This window comes from Octopus sinensis, unplaced genomic scaffold (assembly GCF_006345805.1).
Source record: "Octopus sinensis unplaced genomic scaffold, ASM634580v1 Contig10934, whole genome shotgun sequence".
NCBI classification, from domain to species: domain Eukaryota; kingdom Metazoa; phylum Mollusca; class Cephalopoda; order Octopoda; family Octopodidae; genus Octopus; species Octopus sinensis.
This window is the reverse complement of record NW_021832230.1, coordinates 171,909-193,577: the sequence shown is the minus strand read 5'-3', so window position 1 is coordinate 193,577 and position 21,669 is coordinate 171,909. Positions and strand designations below refer to the sequence as shown.

The window sequence follows — 21,669 nt, the reverse complement described above, 5'->3', positions numbered from 1 at the left end:
CCCTATGGACTCAATCATCGATAAGTTATGACGGCTAATCCCGCGATTTATTCCTTCTGGTTAGTGGAAAATGCGTCGAAAACCGAAATCGTGAACGTCAACTTCCTTGAGGTCGGTTTCCTTGTGGCCTGCAAGCCGATCTTGAATAACCTTTCTGGCTTATTTGTCATAGAACTTGCCAATTCCTCCTTTTTGGGTTTTCCTTTTTGAACTGATGCATTTTGGCGTGGACTGTCCTTCAAAGAAGAACTTTGCAAGCTAACATTCGTCTTAACTTTCACAACTCATTGTTTATGCTGAAGAGCAGGTTACATATTCTTAAACTACTATACACACTACGCTGCTTTCCGTCTTGTTTTCGTGCCGATCTCTTTTGAAATTTCTAGAAATCCCTAAAATAATTAGCTGAGTCGATCCTACTTCAAATTCAATGATATCGGTTGGAGACAGGGAAAACTTTTGATTTCCTACAGCGGTTGTCCTATCCACGAAATTTTAACGCCTTCCAATATCTTTTGTCGGAAATTCTTGACAAACTCAAACCTCCTACTTCTTTCTGACCTATAAAGACAATCGCACTGAAATGGACTGTATGCCACTAAGTCTTTTTAAGGGCTAAAGCCCGCGCTCAACCTAGCACTATCTGGCCTACCTCCTTTCTGCTGCACATCAGCGCTATGTTGCCTGGCTGAATGTATTTCCTTCTGCATCTACAGGAATTCTCCTCGACGATAACTACATCAGAACTGGAGTTACTTTCGGAATCGGTCTAAACTAATGTTCAAAGCAGCGTTGTCGCAGTGGAAGCATGGTAGATGAAAAGAAAATGCACCTTTCTTCATGCCACCGCAACGCCGACCGTCTTCTCGGATACGCGACTTTAAATAATGTAGTGTCTTGCGCAATCAAATCTTAGAGTTCCGCTCAATCGTTGAGCCAGCAAACCTCGATCGCGATGATAGCAAGAGACCGGACGGATTTACAATTTTCCCATAATGGGAAGGCCGATCACTTGTCTAAGACGCTACCTGCACGGACACGTTCTCAATGTTAAAGCTAACATCGCCGGCCATATCTCACGGGCACACTACGAACAAAACCGAGCGTATGAAAGGTATCAAATACCAAATTCGCTTGGCAAATCACTTTTTGTCTACGTCGCATTTGATACCTCTGTAGACGCAGGAAATCTAACCGCGGCTTTTATACACAACAACGGGAGAAGAATTGGCTTTGGAAAAATTACCCTCGGGAATCATTATGGTTTTGGCAAACAATTTCGATTTAGATTCTTTGCGGAAACAAAAAAGCAATTTTCTCTGCGCAAAACTAACATAATTTTGAAATATCTAAAAACTTTTGCTCTTCTTTTGGAAGCGAAATTGATATGTTTGCAAATATAATTAGAATTTATCAGAAGAAAATAGTCAAAAAAATCAACTTGGAAAAGTGCGGTCTGAATAAAACATATACGCAAGACTTAAATACATTTCATAGAAAACAGATAAAATCTTTATTTTCACTTAGGTAAATTAAAAAGGTTATTAAAAATTATCATTTTTTAATTTACTTTTATTTATAACAGTTTATAAATGTTAAATATTAATTTGAAGTCTCGTGATGAAGCTCGTCAGGTTTAGATCTGTTTTTAAGTTTTCCTAGTTTTTTAATGAAGTTGAGCCACGAAACTGTCACGATTGAATTAAAAAATTCTTCCCAAGTTCATGGAACTATTACTGGTAAGCATCAATCTAATATTAAAATAGGAGTCGACATTTACATGAATACTCATTTAAAGACGGTGAAAATGACCACTAAAAGTGGAGACACCTATCAATTGGATACTCTTTCAGTCCGTGGAAACAACATTCGTTATTTTATCTTGCCCGATAGTTTGCCGCTTGATTCTCTTCTAATCGACGACGGACCGAAGGTTAGGAAGAGAGGAGAAGGTCTTAATATGAATATTCAATTTCGTAGTTTTGGATAAAGATGACGAACGTCAGCGTAGAAAACAAGAAAATAATATCGTCAGACCTAGAGGACGGGGAAGGGCGCGCGTACGGGGTCGTGGTAGAGCCCGTTAGTCCTGAGTCTGTGATTATTTACCTTTTGTTATGAATCCTTAATTTGTTTATAATAGTCTTCTAAAAAATGAGACGCCTTCATCTTAAAGAAATTGGAGGAGCTTTGCTCGCTTTTATGCACCACAGCGACCAATCGTCTTCCTATTCGATCTCTTAAAGATAAAGTCTATTTTGTTTCCAAGTTTCATGTTTATTGAGTGCTACAAGAAATGTTTAGTGCACACATGACTCGATTCTTCTCAAAAATTCATCACTGTTTTTGCAAATTTGATACGCAAAATTTTCATTATCATTTGAAACCGGAGAGTCCTCCTTAGTTTCATCCGGAGTTCCTGCTTTGCCCAATTGTTAAATGCTTTTTCAAAGCAATTCGTTACTGTTGTTATTATAATTTCATCCCACTCTTAAATTATCAATGGTATTGCATCACTAGTTTTAAATTTCTGATTTTTTCATGAAAGTAAAATGTATCCTCTCTTTCAGTTAACGTAATATTTTTCATCAAGAGGTTTTTATACTTCGCTATAAAAGATCTGATGATTCCTTGATCAAGAGGTTATATTTTCGAGGTTGTATTTGCGGAAATGGAAAAAATCAATATTACTGTATTTTCTATCAATACAATGAACAGATGCGCAGCCTAACATAAGAAAAATGTTTCGATTTTCATTTTTTCATTAAAATTTTTCGCCCAAATTTCAAACAAAATACAATTCATCCAAGGTTTTTTGCTGTTGCCATATGTTACTGGAAGTTGTTTAACGAGGATTTTTTGATTTTCCGATGATAAATGGGTCTAATTTATCCCCCAAATAATTGGTACACAACATAAGTGTAATTCTATCCTTATAAACCTTTCCCAATGCTCTTACATCGGATTGTAGTGTCAACGTCTTACGTGGCGTGCATTTAAAAAACAATGCGATTTCGTCACAATTAAACACATCTTTGAGACCATAAGATGACATTTTCGGTAAAAAGTCAGCATGGCTTTCATATAAAAAGACAGGATTGACTAATTGATCATCTCCTGATATAATACAAGATTTTATTCAAAATTTATTCTTAAAAGAATTAATTCGTGTACTCGAAGCTTTAAAATTTAGAAATGAAAATTTTTTGCAATTTTATTTTTATTTGTTTTAGCATTGCATTTGTAATAGTATTGCCAAATGATCTTTTATTCTGAATCCATTCATATAACGGCATATGAATTGAGGAAAACTTCGAGGAAATTTTGTTAAAATTCTTATTTTAAAATATGATTCATTGCTTAGGACAGTGGTTGTCAAACTTGGGATTTTGTCCAAAGCCTGGGATTTTGTTTATTGTTCCTAATGGCATGTTGAATACTTTACTGAATTGAGATTGTGTAATGTTTTAAATTTTGTATAGTTAAAAGCTTCGAGGTTTCTTTGGAAATTATATGTTTCGATTTTTTTGCGTATTCTTACGTGCACACATAAGTGAATTTAAAAATCGTTTTTGTTAAATTAAAAAACGTACTGTAATTTTTATTTGCCACACTTTAATATTTGTCTTTGTAATTCCTGAGTTTAAACGTCCTCAAAAAATTTCAACGAAAAATAGGTGTTTTCAATCATTATGGGAAGAAAAATTCTGTCATTGAGGTCAATGAAAAGCTTTGTCTAATCTGCAATTTTTCATTAACACCTTATACAGCGGTTCCCAACCCGTAGGGTGCGCGTCTTCCAGCTGCATGGTACAAATCTAATGGAGGAAAAAACTCGTTCTTCCGATTGATGTACGGTGGAACACTTATCAGACTGTTTTCAATCTTATCTGGATAATTGGTTCTTATTTGAGAACTTGTGAGGAACACAGAACGGATATTGATACAGAGATTTTTTCCAAGGTCCAAAATATTTCCTAAAAACGACGCGTTGAAGAATATCTGATGCTTATTAAACCAATTGCTGTCGCTTTAGATAAAATTCAGAATGATTCTACCACGATTAGTCATGCTGTAGAAATTTGGAAAGAACTTGAACAGACATATATTGACAAGATGTACGAATATTTTAGGAAAAGTGAGAATTCGAGCAAAACAAGCATTAACACCTTTCCACTTACTTGCGAATTTGATCGACCCGACATGTTGGGAAATCTCTTTCAAATGTTGAGATTGACATTGCATTGAGTTATTGTGCTCAAAATTATGAATATGCACTTCCGACTCTGATTATTTCAGAGCAAAAGCTGATCCATTTAAACAATTGAGTAAAGTATCACCTATAGCTTGGTGGGAGTCGAATTCATACCAGTTACCTTCACAAGTAATTTCACTATGCAAAAAAATTCTTGGAGCAGTTGCTTCGACAGGTGGAATAGAAAGAATCTTTTCAACATTCGGATTTCTACATTCAAATGTACGCAATAGGCTGGGGATCGAAAAAGCAGCCAAACTTGTTTCCATTTACAAGCTTTTAATAAATAAAACGATTCCATTGTTTTTGTTTTTTATTTTAGTTCGCTTTGAAAATATTTTTTTATTTATTACCCGAAGACCACAAAGAAAGAAGCGTAATGCAAACTAGTTAAGTGATCCCGTGGACATAAGGAACTACGATAGATCGTTCTGCGTGGCCGTTTTTCAGTGTTTATGTACAAGAGAGAGGTTCTCTGATAAGCCAGGTGGAAAGGGTCGTTTTGAAATAAAGATCATTAATTCAAAAAAATCTGATTTAAATCAAAAAATCGTGATTAAATCAAAAAAATCAGATTTTTTTGATTTTTTGAAAAAAATCATGATTTTTAACAACCCTGGTGCGCGAGTTACGCAATGATATTTTGTTCTAAATTATTACAGAGATCCAATTAAGTTTTTTCCTTATATCTCTTCAGTTGGACGAATCAACCTGCTTATTTCAGACTCTTGATTTGCCCCCCTGCCTTCGAAACCTTGGGACCGCGACTCTACTTCTCACTGACATTGGTAGGAGAATTTCCTCAAAAACGAATGACCGGAGGGAGACGAGCTGACTCTTTCAGCTCGGTCGTCGTACTCAGCGAAAACTGCCATTTAATACGCACTGTGGCGTTGTTGAGCTGACCCCCAGGCTCTCGACTATTCTTTGAGTTACTTACTTTCTATATAATCTGGTATCACAGGCACGTTTACTCTCATAGTACTTTTCTCCGTATTTGGTCCCACATGGAGTTGTTTTGTTCATCGATAATAATAGAATTCCGCTTTTTCTTCCAATAGCACGCGTTATTCCAGCTTCTCTTTAAATTGGCAATTTCTTCGAATGTGCTTGTTTTATATTTAAAATGCACGAATTCTGTGTTTGTGTTCATGCTGGATGCTGGATTACTGTTTTTCTAAGGAGATTGACTTATTTTATAAATTTGTCTATTTCGTCAAAAATGGTTTTTGATTGAGAAGACCGACATAACAGTGTTAGATCAAGCTCAATAATTGTTCTAAGTAGATTACCTGCATTTAGTTTAATTTCTGATTGTCTACCGATACGATTTTGCATTTCCTCTTTAATATTTTTGATTATATCATCTGCACCTGTCTTCAACACTCCTAAATAGCGACAGCACAGCACAAAACCAGTAACCAGCCGATTAGGACTTATTTTATTAATGCACTATTATTTACTTAAGGAATGCAACAATTTTTCAATGGATCGTACAATTTTCTTCAACTTTGGGGTCAGTTTTGATTTTAAATCGAGCCACGCCCCATTTTAATGGCATATCTCCGCGTTTTCTCCAAAAGTTCAATTTTTTTTTCTTCGCAGCTTTTGAACCATCCTTGAAATCCATAGATCAGGATAGGCAGTATAAAGGCAGAGTATACGTATAGGAAGGTTTCCGGTTTCAACCAAAATCATATAAGAGCTTTCAACATTAAGGTAGCTTTGTTCTTTCTGTTTATTATATAAATTTTAAATGATCCAGATGCATCCAAAATTATTCCGAGATATTTTAGATTTTCAACTGATTTTATAACTACTGTGTTAATACAAAGATCGGGTTTCCTTCATTTTCGTCTTATTAATGTTAAATACATCCATCTAAAGTGTGCCGACAAAACTATCAGCTCTGCTACCCATTTTCAAAAAGAGCAGGCCTTAACCAGGGTAATCCTGGTTGCATTTGATTTATTTGATGGCAGCTTCCCTCTTTTAGAAGAACCGCCAAAAAAGTAAAAATTTAGCATCTTTTTAGTTCTGGTCATTTTTTGTTTAATTAAGTCAGAGAAATAGTCATGGCTCTGAAAAACAATTTAGATTGCCATTCTTTGCGGGACTACTCAATCATATCTCTTCGCACAACAATAATTCTTTCTTAACTTTATTATAGTTTATAATAAAAATTTAAAAATTATTTTAATTATTCTAAATAAATTATTTATTAATTTACATCCCTGTGGTTAGTTCTGTCATTAATACATTTACTGATTTAAGATTTGTTCTATTTTAATATATTAATTTAAATGATTTAATGACTCCCATAGACCGAATTTAATGGTTAGAAGTTTCTACGCAGTTAAATTTCTGAGAAATCCCGGTCGACAGATCCGGAAATCTTCAATGGTTGTTATATAATTAACACAAAGTACATATAGTATGACGAGGAAGCCATAACATGGGTTAATAGAAAAGAGCACTTTACGAAAAAGAAGAAATTTACAGGGGTAGGCCCAAGTATTTAATCGTCTTAAATTATCCCAATAGTCGAAATGGATCCTCAAAATTTACCTCCTCCGTCTGCAAATATTGATTCAACCGCGTTGTCTTTTTATCAACAACGACCTTTTTGTAGTGGAAATGGAGGAAAGATATATTGTTCAAGGTATTTAAATACTATAAATTTATTATAGAACACACAATCGACGTAGAAAAAAGAAAAATTAGTAGTTTCAAATTAATTTTAATCCTTATTGTTTCTCTATTCACTTTTTCAAGTATAAATAGTTCCAAGGTGCTGTTGTGACAAATTTTGCTTTGCTTTAGCGTTTTTGATTAGGGTATAATATCTTCAAACCTTGGACATTATTAAATGGGAAACCAATCCTAGTGAAGTAAGTGCTAAATTATTTTGGAGTGACTTTAGAGAAGAATAGCAAATTTAATTAATACATAGTATGCCAAAAATTGCATTGTTTAAAGTAATAGAAAATTTTTTAACTTAAGAAATTTTTTTGTCTTTAATTTCTTTAAATGATTTCTTTAAATGAGGCGATGGATAGATGTTCATTCGGTCCTTGTAGTGCTTTCCGAAATCTTTCTTGAATTTTTTCGATTTTTTCACGGTTCTTTTCACTGACAAACCCCCCTTCTACCTTCCTGCTTACATTATTAATTAAAACTCTTCATTATGATAAAATCTTTGCCGGAAACAAATGAAGTTTTTTCTCGGCGACGGTAAGAGGTTGACAAATGGGATCTGGGAGAACCATCTCCCACCTCTCTTTGCATACAGAAAAAACTGTAATGAAGATTTGAGGTGTTTGCTTAAAACCATTTGATATATTACTTTAAACAGAGTAGTTTTTAATCTGTTAGACTTTTTTATTAAAATTTTAATAAATATCACAATCTTATTATGGCTTCCATGAAAACTCACTTAATTAATAAAAAGAAACTAATTAGCTAATTAATTGTTTAGCTAAACCCTGAGCTTTGAAGTAAACAGGGAGTTGGACTCCATGCACCTTCTTCCCTTCTTCCTCCTCTTCTCTGGTTTTGTAGACCTCCTAAAATATGCAATCTAGCGCTCCTCGCTGACTATATGCCAGGAAAGGACTCTAACCCCGAAGACTGAGGGAACAGTTTAATATCGACTATGAATATGAGATGGTTAGTGCTATAACACTTTTCATTATGCTCGATCGACATTTGTTCGAATTAGGCAGTGAGGACTCTGCACACCAGTTCTAGACACACGAAAAACAGCAATGGAAATATGCTGTCGCTATGTAATGTGCTCCTCTCTAGGATTTGTTGTAGTGTGGATGCACATTCTGTCTAACACAGTTGCAAAAAATTTTATAAACCACGAAGGAGTCTTCGCAAACACTCAACGGAGTAGGCATTTCAACATTTGCCTTTTTCACATCCACCCACATCGACTAGATCAAACTATTACAAGTTGCTAAAAAATTATAATCCCTGAAAAATATTGTGTTGAGGTGTCCAAAACAACTGAAGAGATTTTGGTGGATAGGAAAACAAACTCAATACCACAGAGAGCAGGTGTAAATTCATTTATCTTAATAATAAAATGGTATGGTGTGTGTCTGTCTGTCTGTCTGTGTGTGCACACCAACTTCAAATTGGCAATACGATGTCCTCGACTTACATGATGAGGTCCTTAAAACCTTCCCCCCAAAAAAAATTAAAAAAAATTTTTCTGCGTTTTGGTCAAAATGAACAACTACGATGTCCTCGACTTACATGATGAGGTCCTTAAAACCTTCCCCCCAAAAAAATTAAAAAAAATTTTCTGCATTTTGGTTAAAATGAACAACTACGATGTCCTCGACTTACATGATGAGGTCCTTAAAACCTTCCCCCCAAAAAAAATTAAAAAAAATTTTCTCTGCATTTTGGTTAAAATGAATAACTACGATGTCCTCGACTTACATGATGAGGTCCTTAAAACCTTCCCCCCCAAAAAAATTAAAAAAAATTTTCTCTGCATTTTGGTTAAAATGAACAACTACGATGTCCTCGACTTACATGATGAGGTCCTTAAAACCTTCCCCCCCCAAAAAAAATTAAAAAAAAATTTTCTGCATTTTGGTTAAAATGAACAACTACGATGTCCTCGACTTACATGATGAGGTCCTTAAAACCTCCCGCCAAAAAATCAAAAAATTATTTTCTGCATTTTGATTAAAATGAACAACGCGGATGTCCTCGACATTCATGATGAGGTCCATTAAAACTTTCCAGGCAAAAATCTCACGTATTAAGAATATCCTTGATGAAAACGACAGCGAGAATATTAACAATGATGAACTCCCAATTATTCGCGATAAAGAAATTCAATTCATCCTATGTTTTTCTCTTTAAAGTTAAATGCATATATCATTAACGACCATGAATCAAAATTAAAGCTATTATCATAGAGTGTGCAATTAACAGATTTTGAAAAACCACTTTGATAGTTGAAACCACATTAGCACAATCATTAACACAATTTACCACAAATTGACGCACGACCTTGAATAGAGTGTGCAATTAACAGATTTTGAAAAACACTTTGATAGTTGAAACCACATTAGGACAATCATTAACACATTTACCACCCATTGACAGCGCAATCAGAAGAATTTGCGTAAAAATATTAACTATTTAGTTAAGTTTTTCGTAAAGATTGAATTTATTTTCGGTATTCCTCTTTTCCTAAACTTTTTTATTATTCAAAAATAATTTTTTCAATAGATAACCGAAGGAGGGAAGACGACCTTAAGAAAAGAAGTTTTTCGTAAAGATAGAATTTATTTTCGGTATGCCTCTTATCCTAAACTTTTTTATTATTCAAAAATAATTTTTTTAATAGATAACCGAAGGAGGAAAAACGAAGCTGAAGAAAAAACGGTCAGCTTAATAAGGTAATTAATCAAATCTTTTTTGTGTGTCGCTTTCTTGCCTGTCGCTTTTTTGTGTGTCGCTTTCTTGCCTGTCGCTTTTTTGTGTGTCGCTTTCTTGCCTGTTGCTTTTTTGTGTGTCGCTTTCTTGCCTGTTGCTTTTTTATGTGTCGCTTTCTTGCCTGCCGCATTTCCGCCTGCCGCATCTCTGCCTGCCGCATCTCTGCCTGCCGCATTTCCGCATTTCCCCCCATCTCACCCAAATAAAAAAAGAAAAAAAAAGGAAATTACAAAGAAACACGAAAAAATCAAATATAAAAGTTAACAAATAAAAAAAGAAAATAAAGCCCAAAAAAAAAAAAAAAACTTAAAAAATTAAAAAGAAAATAAACAAAAAAAGAAAAAAAAAAACTTAATAAATAAAAAAAAGAAACTAAAAGACAAAAAAAGAAAAAAAAACTTTAAAAATTAAAAAGAAAATAAAACAAAAAAAAAAAAAAAAACTTAATAAATAAAAAAAGAACTAAAAGACAAAAAAGAAAAAATTTAAAAATAAAAAAATTTAAAAATAAAAAAATTTAAAATAAAAAAAAATTAAAAATAAAAAAAATTAAAAAATAAAAAAAATTAAAAAATAAAAAAAACTTTAAAAAATAAAAAAATGAAAAAAAAACACAATAAAAATCGAAAAAAAACACAAAAAAATCAAAAAAATAAAAAATAAAAAAAGAAAATAAAACAAAAAAATCAAAAAAAGTAAATAAAACAGAAAAAAAAGAATAAAAAAATAAAAACACAATAAAAAACAAAAAATAAAAAAAACAAAAAATAAAAAAAACAAAAAATAAAAAAATAAAAACAAAAAAAAATTCAAAAAATAAAAAAATAAAATAAAACACCGCAAAAGACAAAAAAAGAAAATAAAAAACAAAAAATCGAAAAATAAAAAAAGGAAAAATAAAACACAAAAAAAGAAAAAATTTAAAAATAAAAAAAGAAAATAAAAACACAAAAAAAGCAAAAAAATAAGAAAATAAAAAAAAAAAATACAAAAAAAGTAAAAAATAAAAAAAAGAAAAAAAAATTTAAAACATAAAATAAAAAAAAATTTAAAACATAAAAAAAGAAAATAAAACCCAAAAAAATCAAAAAATAAGAAAATAAAAACAAAAAAAATTAAAAAATAAAAAAAAAGTTAAAAAAAATAAAACACAAAAAAATCAAAAAATAAGAAAATAAAAACAAAAAAATTAAAAAAAAAAAGTTAAAAAATAAAAAAAAAAAAGAAAATAAAAACACAAAAAAAAAAAAATTAAAAAATAAAACAAAAAATTTAAATAAAAAAAAGAAACTAAAACACCAAAAAAGAAAAAAATTAAAAAATAAAACAAAAAATTTAAATAAAAAAAAGAAAATAAAACACAAAAAAAGAAAAAAAATATAAAAAAACTAGCTCGGCAGCTCGCTTCGCTCACCGCGACCTAGCTCCTGCGGAGGGCCTGTTTCATCAAACAACTATAAGTTTATGTAGATGTATAAAACTACCTGGTTTAATGTAACCCTATTCTATCGCCTGTTGATAAACGATGTTTGTCGTCCGTCCTTCCTTGGCATATATGAATAAATTTTCTCTTCTGCCTACCCTCGAGCATCCCACATACAGCTGTCCATGTGAAAAGCACTCACTCTAAAAATAACCCAACTACCTTTAATGACTGTCCCTGGGCTTGTTTATTGTCATTGCAAACTTTTTTTTTTCATTTTTTGTGGTTTATTTTTTTTATATTTAATTTTTTCATTTTTCCTTTGTAATTTCCTTTTTTTTCTTTTTTTTTTTTTTACTGGCGGAAATGGGGCAGGGGGAGATGCGGCAGGCGGAAATGCGGCAGGCAGAGATGCGGCAGGCAAGAAAGCGACACACAAAAAAGCGACACACAAAAAAGATTTAATTAATTACCTTATTAAGCTGACCGTTTTTTCTTCAGCTTCGTTTTTCCTCCTTCGGTTATCTATTTAAAAAATTATTTTTGAATAATAAAAAAGTTTAGGAAAAGAGGCATACCGAAAATAAATTCTATCTTTACGAAAAACTCAAGTAAATAGTTAATATTTTTACGCAAATTCTTCTGATTGCGCTGTCAATTGGTGGTAAATTGTGTTAATGATTGTGCTAATGTGGTTTCAACTATCAAAGGTTTTTAAAAATCTGTTAATTGCACACTCTATTCAAGGTCGTGCGTCAATTGGTGGTAAATTGTGTTAATGATTGTGCTAATGTGGTTTCAACTATCAAAGTGTTTTTAAAAATCTGTTAATTGCACACTCTATTCAAGGTCGTGTCAATTGGTGGTAAATTGTGTTAATGATTGTGCTAATGTGGTTTCAACTATCAAAGTGTTTTTAAAAATCTGTTAATTGCACACTCTATTCAAGGTCGTGCGTCAATTGGTGGTAAATTGTTTTAATGATTGTGCTAATGTGGTTTCAACTATCAAAGTGTTTTTCAAAATCTGTTAATTGCACACTCTATTCAAGGTCGTGCGTCAATTGGTGGTAAATTGTGTTAATGATTGTGCTAATGTGGTTTCAACTATCAAAGTGGTTTTTCAAAATCTGTTAATTGCACACTCTATTCAAAGTCGTGCAATCTGTGATTGCACATTCTGTCAAAGTCAAATATGATAATAGCTTTAATTTTGATTCATGGTCGATAATGATATATGCCAGTGGTTCTCAACCTGGGGTCCGCGGACCCCTTAGGGGTCCGCGAAAGATTCCAGGGGGTCCGCGAGATTTTTCTGAAACTTTATTTAAATGTTTCTATTTAATGATAACAATTTTAAATTAATATATAATATAATTAAATCATAATTAATAATATCTCTTTTAGATATATTATAAATTAATATATTTTAATAAAATTTTTATGCACGCTATTGATATGAATTCCTCGAATGTTATTAAGATACGCAAATATAATCCTGATTATATAAAATATGGGTTTATTTGTATTGATAAAGATGGATTTGAAAGCCAAAAATGTGTTGTGTGCATGAAAATTCTGTCACACAATAGCATGAAACCAACAACTCTTGTGAGACACTTGCGCACATGTCATCCCCATCTAATCCACAAAAATAAGGATTATTTTATTTCTTTGCGTAAAATGATGAAAAATCAAGTATTGACTCGTTTCATACAAACTTTGCCTTCTGATAATTCCATGCTATTAGCATCTTACATGATCTCATTACGTATAGCGAAAGAAAAGAAACCTCATAATATTGCCGAAAAACTGATTCTTCCTTGTTGTAAATACATAGTACGTACTCTTATTGGCACTCATGCTGAAAATATGATTTCGGAAATACCATTATCGAATGATACTGTTCATCGACGAATTTCTGAAATGTCAGAAAATATTAAGTGTCAGGTTATTGATATTATATTATTTATTTCAGGTGGTAGAACAAATAAAAACTTCATGCCATCAAAATTTCGCTATACAAGTTGATGAATCCACCGATGTAGCGAACTGTGCTCAATTAATAATATTTGCTCGTTACTTGCTGCAAAAACATTACCTTCAGATTTAAGATATGTTCTCGATGATGTCGTACATATCATAAATTATATTAAAAAGAGTGCTTTAAATTCGCGCATTTTCAGACTTATTTGCGAAGAATTTGAAAATGATGGAAAGGCTTTCTTATTCCACACTGAGGTGAGATGGCTATCTCGGGGAAACATTCTTGCCAGAGTTTTTCCTTTGAGGAATGAATTATCTGAATATTTTATTCGCGAAAACAATTCCAAATCATCGGAATTTATTTCGAAATTAATGGATAGATAGTTCATGGCTATCTAAACTTGCTTACTTGAGAGATGTCTTCTTTCGTATAAATTCACTCAACAAATCGCTTCAGGGAAGACATGAAACAATAATTGATTTTGTGGATAAAATTAAGTTTGTTAACTGTTTCATATTAATTATTAGTGCTTTTTTGATGAAGTTAACACTGTGGAAAGAAAAAGTAAAACTAAATAATTTTACTATGTTTGAATCTTTTGAAGAACAATCTGTAAATATAGATGCATTTGAAATCAAAAAAATAACCGAACTTATTTATGCACATTTAACATATCTTCAACAAGAAGTAAATAAATACTTTCCAGAATTGAACGAAATTGATTTGAAATTAATTCGTACACCATTCAGTGTTGATCCACGTTTGGTCGATGAAAATATCGAAGAGGCTTTTATTGACATGATCAATAATTCAAACGCAAAAGATTTGTATGAAAAACTTGCTTTATCAAGATTTTGGTGCGAAATGTGTAAGCATTATCCTTCCGTAAGCGAAAATGCATTAAATTTGTTGCTTATATTCCCGACAACATATTTATGCGAACATGGCTTCTCAGCACTTCTCAATATAAAAAATAATCATCGCGCAAGACTGAATATTGAAGATGACATCAGGGTTTGCTTGTCGACAACCGAGCCTCTTATTGACAAAATTGCCTCGAAAAAACAATATCAACCTTCTCACTAATTTTCTCTATTGATTTAATAATAAATTTTGTTTTTAGATAAGTAAAATTTTTTTGACAAAAAACTTAATAAATATGTAAGGGGTCCGCGAAATTTTTCATTTACTCACAAGGGGTCCGCGGACAAAAAAGGTTGAGAACCACTGATATATGCAATTATTTTTAAAGAGAAAAACATAGGATGAATTGAATTTCTTTATCGCGAATAATGGGAGTCGTCATTCATCGTTTTAATATTCTCGCTTCGTTTTCATCAAGGATATTCTTAATACGTGAGATTTTTGCCTTGAAGGTTTTAATGGACCTCATCATGAATGTCGAGGACATTCGCGTTGTTCATTTTAATCAAAATGCAGAAAATAATTTTTTGATTTTTTGGGGGGAAGGTTTTAAGGACTTCATCATGTAAGTCGAGGACATTGTAGTTGTTCATTTTAACCAAAATGCAGAAAATTTTTTTTTTATTTTTTTTGGGGGGGAAGGTTTTAAGGACTTCATCATGTAAGTCGAGGACATTGTAGTTGTTCATTTTAACCAAAATGCAGAAAATTTTTTTTAATTTTTTTGGAGGGGAAGGTTTTAAGGACTTCATCATGTAAGTCGAGGACATTGTAGTTGTTCATTTTAACCAAAATGCAGAAAATTTTTTTTTAATTTTTTTGGGGGGAAGGTTTTAAGGACTTCATCATGTAAGTCGAGGACATCGTAGTTGTTCATTTTAACCAAAATGCAGAAAATTTTTTTTTAATTTTTTTGGGGGGGAAGGTTTTAAGGACTTCATCATGTAAGTCGAGGACATCGTAGTTGTTCATTTTAACCAAAATGCAGAAAATTTTTTTTTAATTTTTTTGGGGGGAAGGTTTTAAGGACTTCATCATGTAAGTCGAGGACATTGTAGTTGTTCATTTTAACCAAAATGCAGAAAATTTTTTTAAATTTTTTTTGGGGGGGAAGGTTTTAAGGACTTCATCATGTAAGTCGAGGACATTGTAGTTGTTCATTTTAACCAAAATGCAGAAAATTTTTTTTAATTTTTTTTGGGGGGAAGGTTTTAAGGACTTCATCATGTAAGTCGAGGACATTGTAGTTGTTCATTTTAACCAAAATGCAGAAAATTTTTTTTTAATTTTTTTGGGGGGGAAGGTTTTAAGGACTTCATCATGTAAGTCGAGGACATTGTAGTTGTTCATTTTAACCAAAATGCAGAAAATTTTTTTTAATTTTTTTTGGGGGGGGGAGGTTTTAAGGACCTCATCATGTAAGTCGAGGACATCGTAGTTGTTCATTTTGACCAAAACGCAGAAAAATTTTTTTTAATTTTTTTTGGGGGGAAGGTTTTAAGGACCTCATCATGTAAGTCGAGGACATCGTATTGCCAATTTGAAGTTGGTGTGCACACACAGACAGACAGACACACACCATACCATTTTATTATTAAGATAAATGAATTTACACCTGCTCTCTGTGGTATTGAGTTTGTTTTCCTATCCCCAAAATCTCTTCAGTTGTTTTGGACACCTCAACACAATTATTTTTCAGGATTATAATTTTTTAGCAACTTGTAATAGTTTGATCTAGTCGATGTGGGTGACACACAAAAAATAAAAAATAAAAAAAATAAAACACACAAAAAAAAATTCATAAAATAAAAAAAAAATTTTTAAAAATAAAAAAAAGAAAATAACAAAAAAACTTTAAAATAAATTATGCAATGGTACAAGGTTGGTTATCAAGAATTTGATGGCTAACGTAATAGAAGCGACAATATTAACAGGTAATTACAGAGGTGAGGATGTTTATATCCCACGAATACCTCTGATTTCGGAAGAATTACCTTTTAGATTTAAGAGACTACAATTTCCGCTGAAGATAAGTTTTGCTATGACAATAAACAAGGCCCAGGGACAGTCTTTAAAGGTAGTAGGCTTATTTTTAGAGAACGAGTGCTTTTCACATGGCCAGCTGTATGTGGGGTGCTCAAGGGTAGGTAGAAGAGAAAATTTATTTATATTTGCCAAGGATGGACGGACTGCAAACATCGTTTATCCACAGGCCTTAGAATAAGGTTATATCAAAGCAGGTCGCATTTATATATCTACATAAATTTATAGTTATTTAAGGAAACTGCGAGCGTAGCGAGCAGGGCCTCCGCAGGAGCTAGCTCGCAGTGAGCGAAGCGAACTGCTGAGCTAGTATTTAATAATTACGATTTAACACTTAAAACAAACCGGACTTGACGCCGTTTTAATAAAAAAGACGTAAATTCGCAAAAATTGCCGTAATTTACGTCTTCACAAACAATATAAATACGTGTTTTGCGTTCTGCGGATGATAAATACTATTTTGACATGAGAACGTGTTTATATGAATTTCTAATTGAAAATTTGAATAAGAAGTGTCCATATCTCTCATGGATTGGAATGTCGAATTCATTTCAAATCACCAATCCAGCAGAACTTGCACGAATGTGGGGGAGTTGAAAAACAACTAAGATGACGGTTGACAAGTTCAACCGCGTCTTAAGGTTGTATTACAACAACCCAAGAATCCTAAAAGAGAAAAAGGGGAAAAAAATACCTATACTTTTTATGAAGAAGTTTGGGGAAAATATCCCCCTTGTCAATTTTACGAGTGCTTCTCAAATGAATGTGAGCCTACTCTCAATAAATTTTATGACGACCTCTATTTTCAAGAATATGAAACTCCACAGCCTAAAAATTATAATAATTTTCTGGGATGGAGTTATGAAGAATATGAACCCCTATTTCCCCAATATTATGAAGATCTGTCCAAATTTGACTTCTATTATTAAAATTCCTTATTCTTTAAATAAAATTTATATATATTAATTGTTACATTACAGACAATAGCAAATATTAGGTTAAATAAGTAATTATCGATTGATTATCGATTTCCTAAACATCGATTTTTTCCTCAGATCTAACCCGAATTTATTGATTATCGATTATATATATTTTTATTGATTTTAGTTTTTTAAGTTTGTTAATTAATAAAAAGAGTTTTTATTCCAATTGATTAGCACTAATTAACTAGTTAATACTATTTCAACAATTTAATTAGCAGCAGAGGATAAGATGGAATGGCAATTCCCACGCAAAATGGCTATTGATATTTGTTGGAAAAGCCATGTCCGTTCCCGATGATCATTTCTCCTTCTGCTTGCCAGGTCCCCCAGTTTAATAAGGAATTTTTCAGTTCTGGGACCGACGACGCCCCGACGTCTCCACTGCGATCGGGGCAAAGATATGACGGTGCAAGTTAATTAATTAAACTTTGTTAGATTGCTTTAAAACAAAAACATTTTTCTGACTGGTTTGTTCTTACAGTTATTAATAAAAAGAAACTAATTAACTAGTTAATTCCTAACTCTCAAGTGAAATTCATTAGAATTGCCAATTTCTTTTACTTAATTAATTTACGTGGTGCTATTCAGTCCTTCGTCGGTTGCTAAAGTCTTTTCAGTTGTTGAGTTCTGCTGGTTGTCAAACATAAAAGAGCAATAAAAAAACTTAGATTGTTGAAATCAACTTACATATATCAATATGATTGACAAAATTTTAAAACTGATTTGAATCTGGAAAATTTTATCAAATAGAATCTTTCCTTCAGGGACGTTGAAATTTGATTTTATGTCTAATCCAAAATTGAAATTTACATATTAATTCATTGTTGATAAGAACGCTATCTGCTCTTAGATCTCCATGGACCAAATTCTCCCGATAAATGTAATACATTTCACTTGCGACATAACAAAAACATTATTTAGGCTAAAGAAATCGACTTGTAGAAACATATGTGCTAAAATGTTGACTTTGATGGTTTTTCTTTATCTTTTGTTGATTCATAAACTCCATCACCAATTTTGTTTTATTTTTGTCCAAACTAAGGCAAAGTATTTTTATAAGGTTTTTTTATGATTCAGTTCATGAAGAATTTAGCCTTTTCTATAAACTCGCGATCCTTTATCTTTTCGAGTAACAACTTTTATTACTGACAAAACGTTCTATCAAAGAAAATATCTTATTTTCTTATGTAATAATTCTCGACTCTTTTGTTGTAAACAGTACAACTTTTAAAATGTTTGACGGCTATGTTACGTCTTAACATGGAGAGACTCAACTTCCCATTTGAAGAAGGTCTTATCACAAATGCTCTCGGAACCTATTCTTTGGCAAAAAGAAGTCTCATTTCTACTTCCATTCTGCTACTAGTGATAAAATAACCATGAAGCTTTTATTAATTAACTTGTAGTTATTTACTTTGTTGTTTGATTAAAAAGTTTAATTTAACTAAATTTAATAATTTTGAGATAAAAAACTCGTTGATTTCGCATTTATTAACTATATCCATTCTATTCTGTTTCCTTGCATGTAAAAATATTTAATTTTTATTTATTTTGACCAAAACAAGTTTTTAATTAAAAAATAATTGACAATTTTAATTATAATCATTCATTGTGAAATTATATTGAGCAAAAGCTTGCTTGTTCTTGAAACCATCTAAATATTAGTTGAATTTTTCGACTAAATTTTTTGAAGATTGCTAATTCGGGAAATTGCTGGTTGATATTCATATGATTGGTTGACATATAACAGACAGACTTTTTATATTTTAGGAAATGAAGATTTTGATTCCAAATTAAAAGTTGACAGAGTTTGCCTATTCAAACCTCGAGACAACTTGGGTCATTTCCGGTGGACTCTGAATTGTGCAATACTATATTCAACTAGTTGAAGGATGTTTGATGTGATAATTAATATATTTTGTGAGATTAGTTTTGTGACATAATTGTTTAATTACTTTTTTACTGCAATTCAATTCCAGTGAATAACAAAGAATTTTCTAAGTAGAATTAGAAAATAGAGATTTTCAAAATATGATGTTTCAAAAATATGGGGCGCAGTGCCAAAAATCGAGATCCACCATTCAATACCATCCACCTTGATCAGAAGAAAGTTAAATTACTTAAAAAGTGGCGAAGTCAGTCACCGGATTTAAACATTATTGAGAACGTCTGGTGTATTTTTAAACAAATTGGGTGGAAGATTTACATTTTAATATAATGATTTGAACTTTTTAACAAGCTTGAAATGCCAATGCAAACTCTTTCTCCGGATTAAAAAAGATGTATAGACCTTAAAAAAGTGGTAAAATTTACAAGTGATATCCAATTGCTTCTGAAATTCACGGAAAAGAGGATATTTATTAAAATTCGGCTTTGAAGAAAGAAATATTGTGCTTTTTTGTTTTATTATGCTAACTAGAATTCGTTACAATTATGAATTACGATGACAAAATTTTGATATCCAAAGAAGAGTCGAGTTATAAACGAAAGCAATTTTGTTCTTTTTTTATAATTGGAAGTGATAGCTAAAAACATTAAATTTTTAAATAATTTTTAAAAAATTTCTTAGAATTTCTAAAAAAAATATTTAAATTAATAAAGACTTATCACTAACTATTTTAAAATTTTATATGTATGGTGAACCGTTTTTCATATGGAAATATCACGAATATATAGCCGCAGCATTGAATGCTCCATTATATCGCCTTCTGTTCGAGGTAGTTTTGATCATCGGTTGCATATCTCTATTTTTTCAAAAAAGCTACAAAATAAAAAGTGCTCTAACCAAAAAAGTATTTTATTTAACAAAAAAATTAAAGGAAGAAGAGGAACTAATCGAAGAATGGACTCCCACTCCTTTATTTACTGAGCAACCTGTTCGCAAGAGACGCATAATCTCAAGGTACGAAATGTAGCTTATGTTCTAGTAAACCTGGTAAGCATATAACAGTTGATGGGATTAAATGTATTAATTTTTCTTCCTATAATTTTATTGATCTTGCTGGGAATCCTGAATCAGAAGTATATTGATTTTCCTATTAATTCGCAGGAACAGGCTATATCAATTCTATCAGAATGCGGCGTAGGGAGTTGTGGACCTCGAGCATTTTATGGAACATTAGGTAAAATACCTACGCAATACATTATAGAATGCCATTTACAATTGGAAGAAGAATTTGCTTTATTTATGGGAGCAGAGGCAGCTATTCTTTATTCATACTCTTGTTCTGTTATTATAAGTGTGCTTCCCTCGTGCATACACAGTGATGATGATGTGTTTTTGGACGAATCGTGTTCTCAATGGATCGCGTTTGGTGCCAAAACATCTCGAGGTCGCATTCATTTCTACAGACACCACGATTGGGGCCATTTGGAACAGTTGCTAGCCGCAAGCCTTTCTCCGGGCAAGTTCATAGTGGCAGAGGGCGTTAATCAAAAACATATGGACATTCCTGATCTCCCCACACTTATCAGATTGAAATACAGATACAAAGCAAGGATCATATTGGATGAGAGCTATTCTATTGGTGTAATAAATCAGAGAGGACTTACTCAACTTTTTGAATGTGATGTAGATCATTATATTATGACTTTGACAGATTTCCCAAATTGATATGATTATTCTCTCTCTTGAAAATTCTTTTTCTTCCCTTGGTGGTCTTTGTATTGGCAGCTCATCAATTATTAATCATCAAAGACTTGCCGGGTCCGGCTATTTGTTTTCTGCCTCATCTCCTCCGATTACTGTTGCAGATGTGATTGCAAAACTTCCTCTCCTATCTCAGGAATGGAGGTTTGTCAAATTATCTGAAAATACAGCATATTTGAGGAGTTTGTTCGAAAAATTGTTCTTTTTGTTTTTTTGAATTTTAGACTCCCAAAATTCGAAGTTGCTGGAGATAAGAACGTTCCGATTCTTCTGTTGAGACATGAAAATGTAGATTTGTTGGAGCATATTGTCAACCAAGCCATCTTTCAAGGCATTGCTTTGGTAATGGCATACCAAAGTCGTCCGTATTATCCTCAAATGGTGCTTTCTCCGCCAAGGTTTTGGTACTTCGCTTTATTTTCCAGCATAAAAATAACTGTTTCATGTGCAATGGAATTCAAAGAACTTGATTCGCTTGTTTATACTATTTGTGATATTATCTCCTCATACGATGAACCCATTTCAAATCATCTTTAATTCTCTGCATCTAATAAATTTCTTCTCTTATTTTTATTAAATAAAGTTTTGATTTCTGAAAAATCATTCCCAACATTCATGGGATTCAAGAGTTTAAGCCAGCAATAGTTGGATAAGCAAGTTAAGAGAACTAAAAATTTTAAAATTAATAAAAAGCGAAACTAGTGGAGTTGACCCGTCTGCGTGGGTTAATGTAAAAAGATCTTTGACTCTGTCGACCATGAGCTTCTATACGAAATCCTTTATAACTCCGGCCTCCCTTGTTGGATTGTGGATTTTTTAAAAAGACTTGTCACGAAATGGAAGATCAAGCTGATAGTCAGCCAAAAAGAGATTGTGAAGTGAGAATGGTGAGAGAAATCATGCTAGGTGATTCTTTATTGGCGCAAATCTTATAAAAATT

General features: G+C 32.1%; 1 protein-coding gene and 1 long non-coding RNA gene across 2 annotated transcripts; both read left to right on the top strand.

Moving 5' to 3' along the window:
* Nucleotides 1-6,578: 6,578 nt before the first annotated feature.
* On the top strand, nucleotides 6,579-6,917 carry LOC115228674. Its single transcript, XR_003883242.1, has 3 exons — nucleotides 6,579-6,658; nucleotides 6,691-6,769; nucleotides 6,800-6,917. It is a non-coding gene; the product is annotated as an uncharacterized LOC115228674 (long non-coding RNA).
* Nucleotides 6,918-12,601: 5,684 nt separating this feature from the next.
* Nucleotides 12,602-20,693, top strand: LOC115228686 (serine palmitoyltransferase 1-like). The gene is made up of 4 exons (XM_029799216.1): nucleotides 12,602-13,093; nucleotides 13,658-13,694; nucleotides 13,837-14,015; nucleotides 20,130-20,693. The coding sequence occupies exons 1-4, from the start codon at nucleotides 12,602-12,604 to the stop codon at nucleotides 20,691-20,693; spliced, it is 1,272 nt and encodes a 423-aa protein (XP_029655076.1).
* Nucleotides 20,694-21,669: the final 976 nt, after the last annotated feature.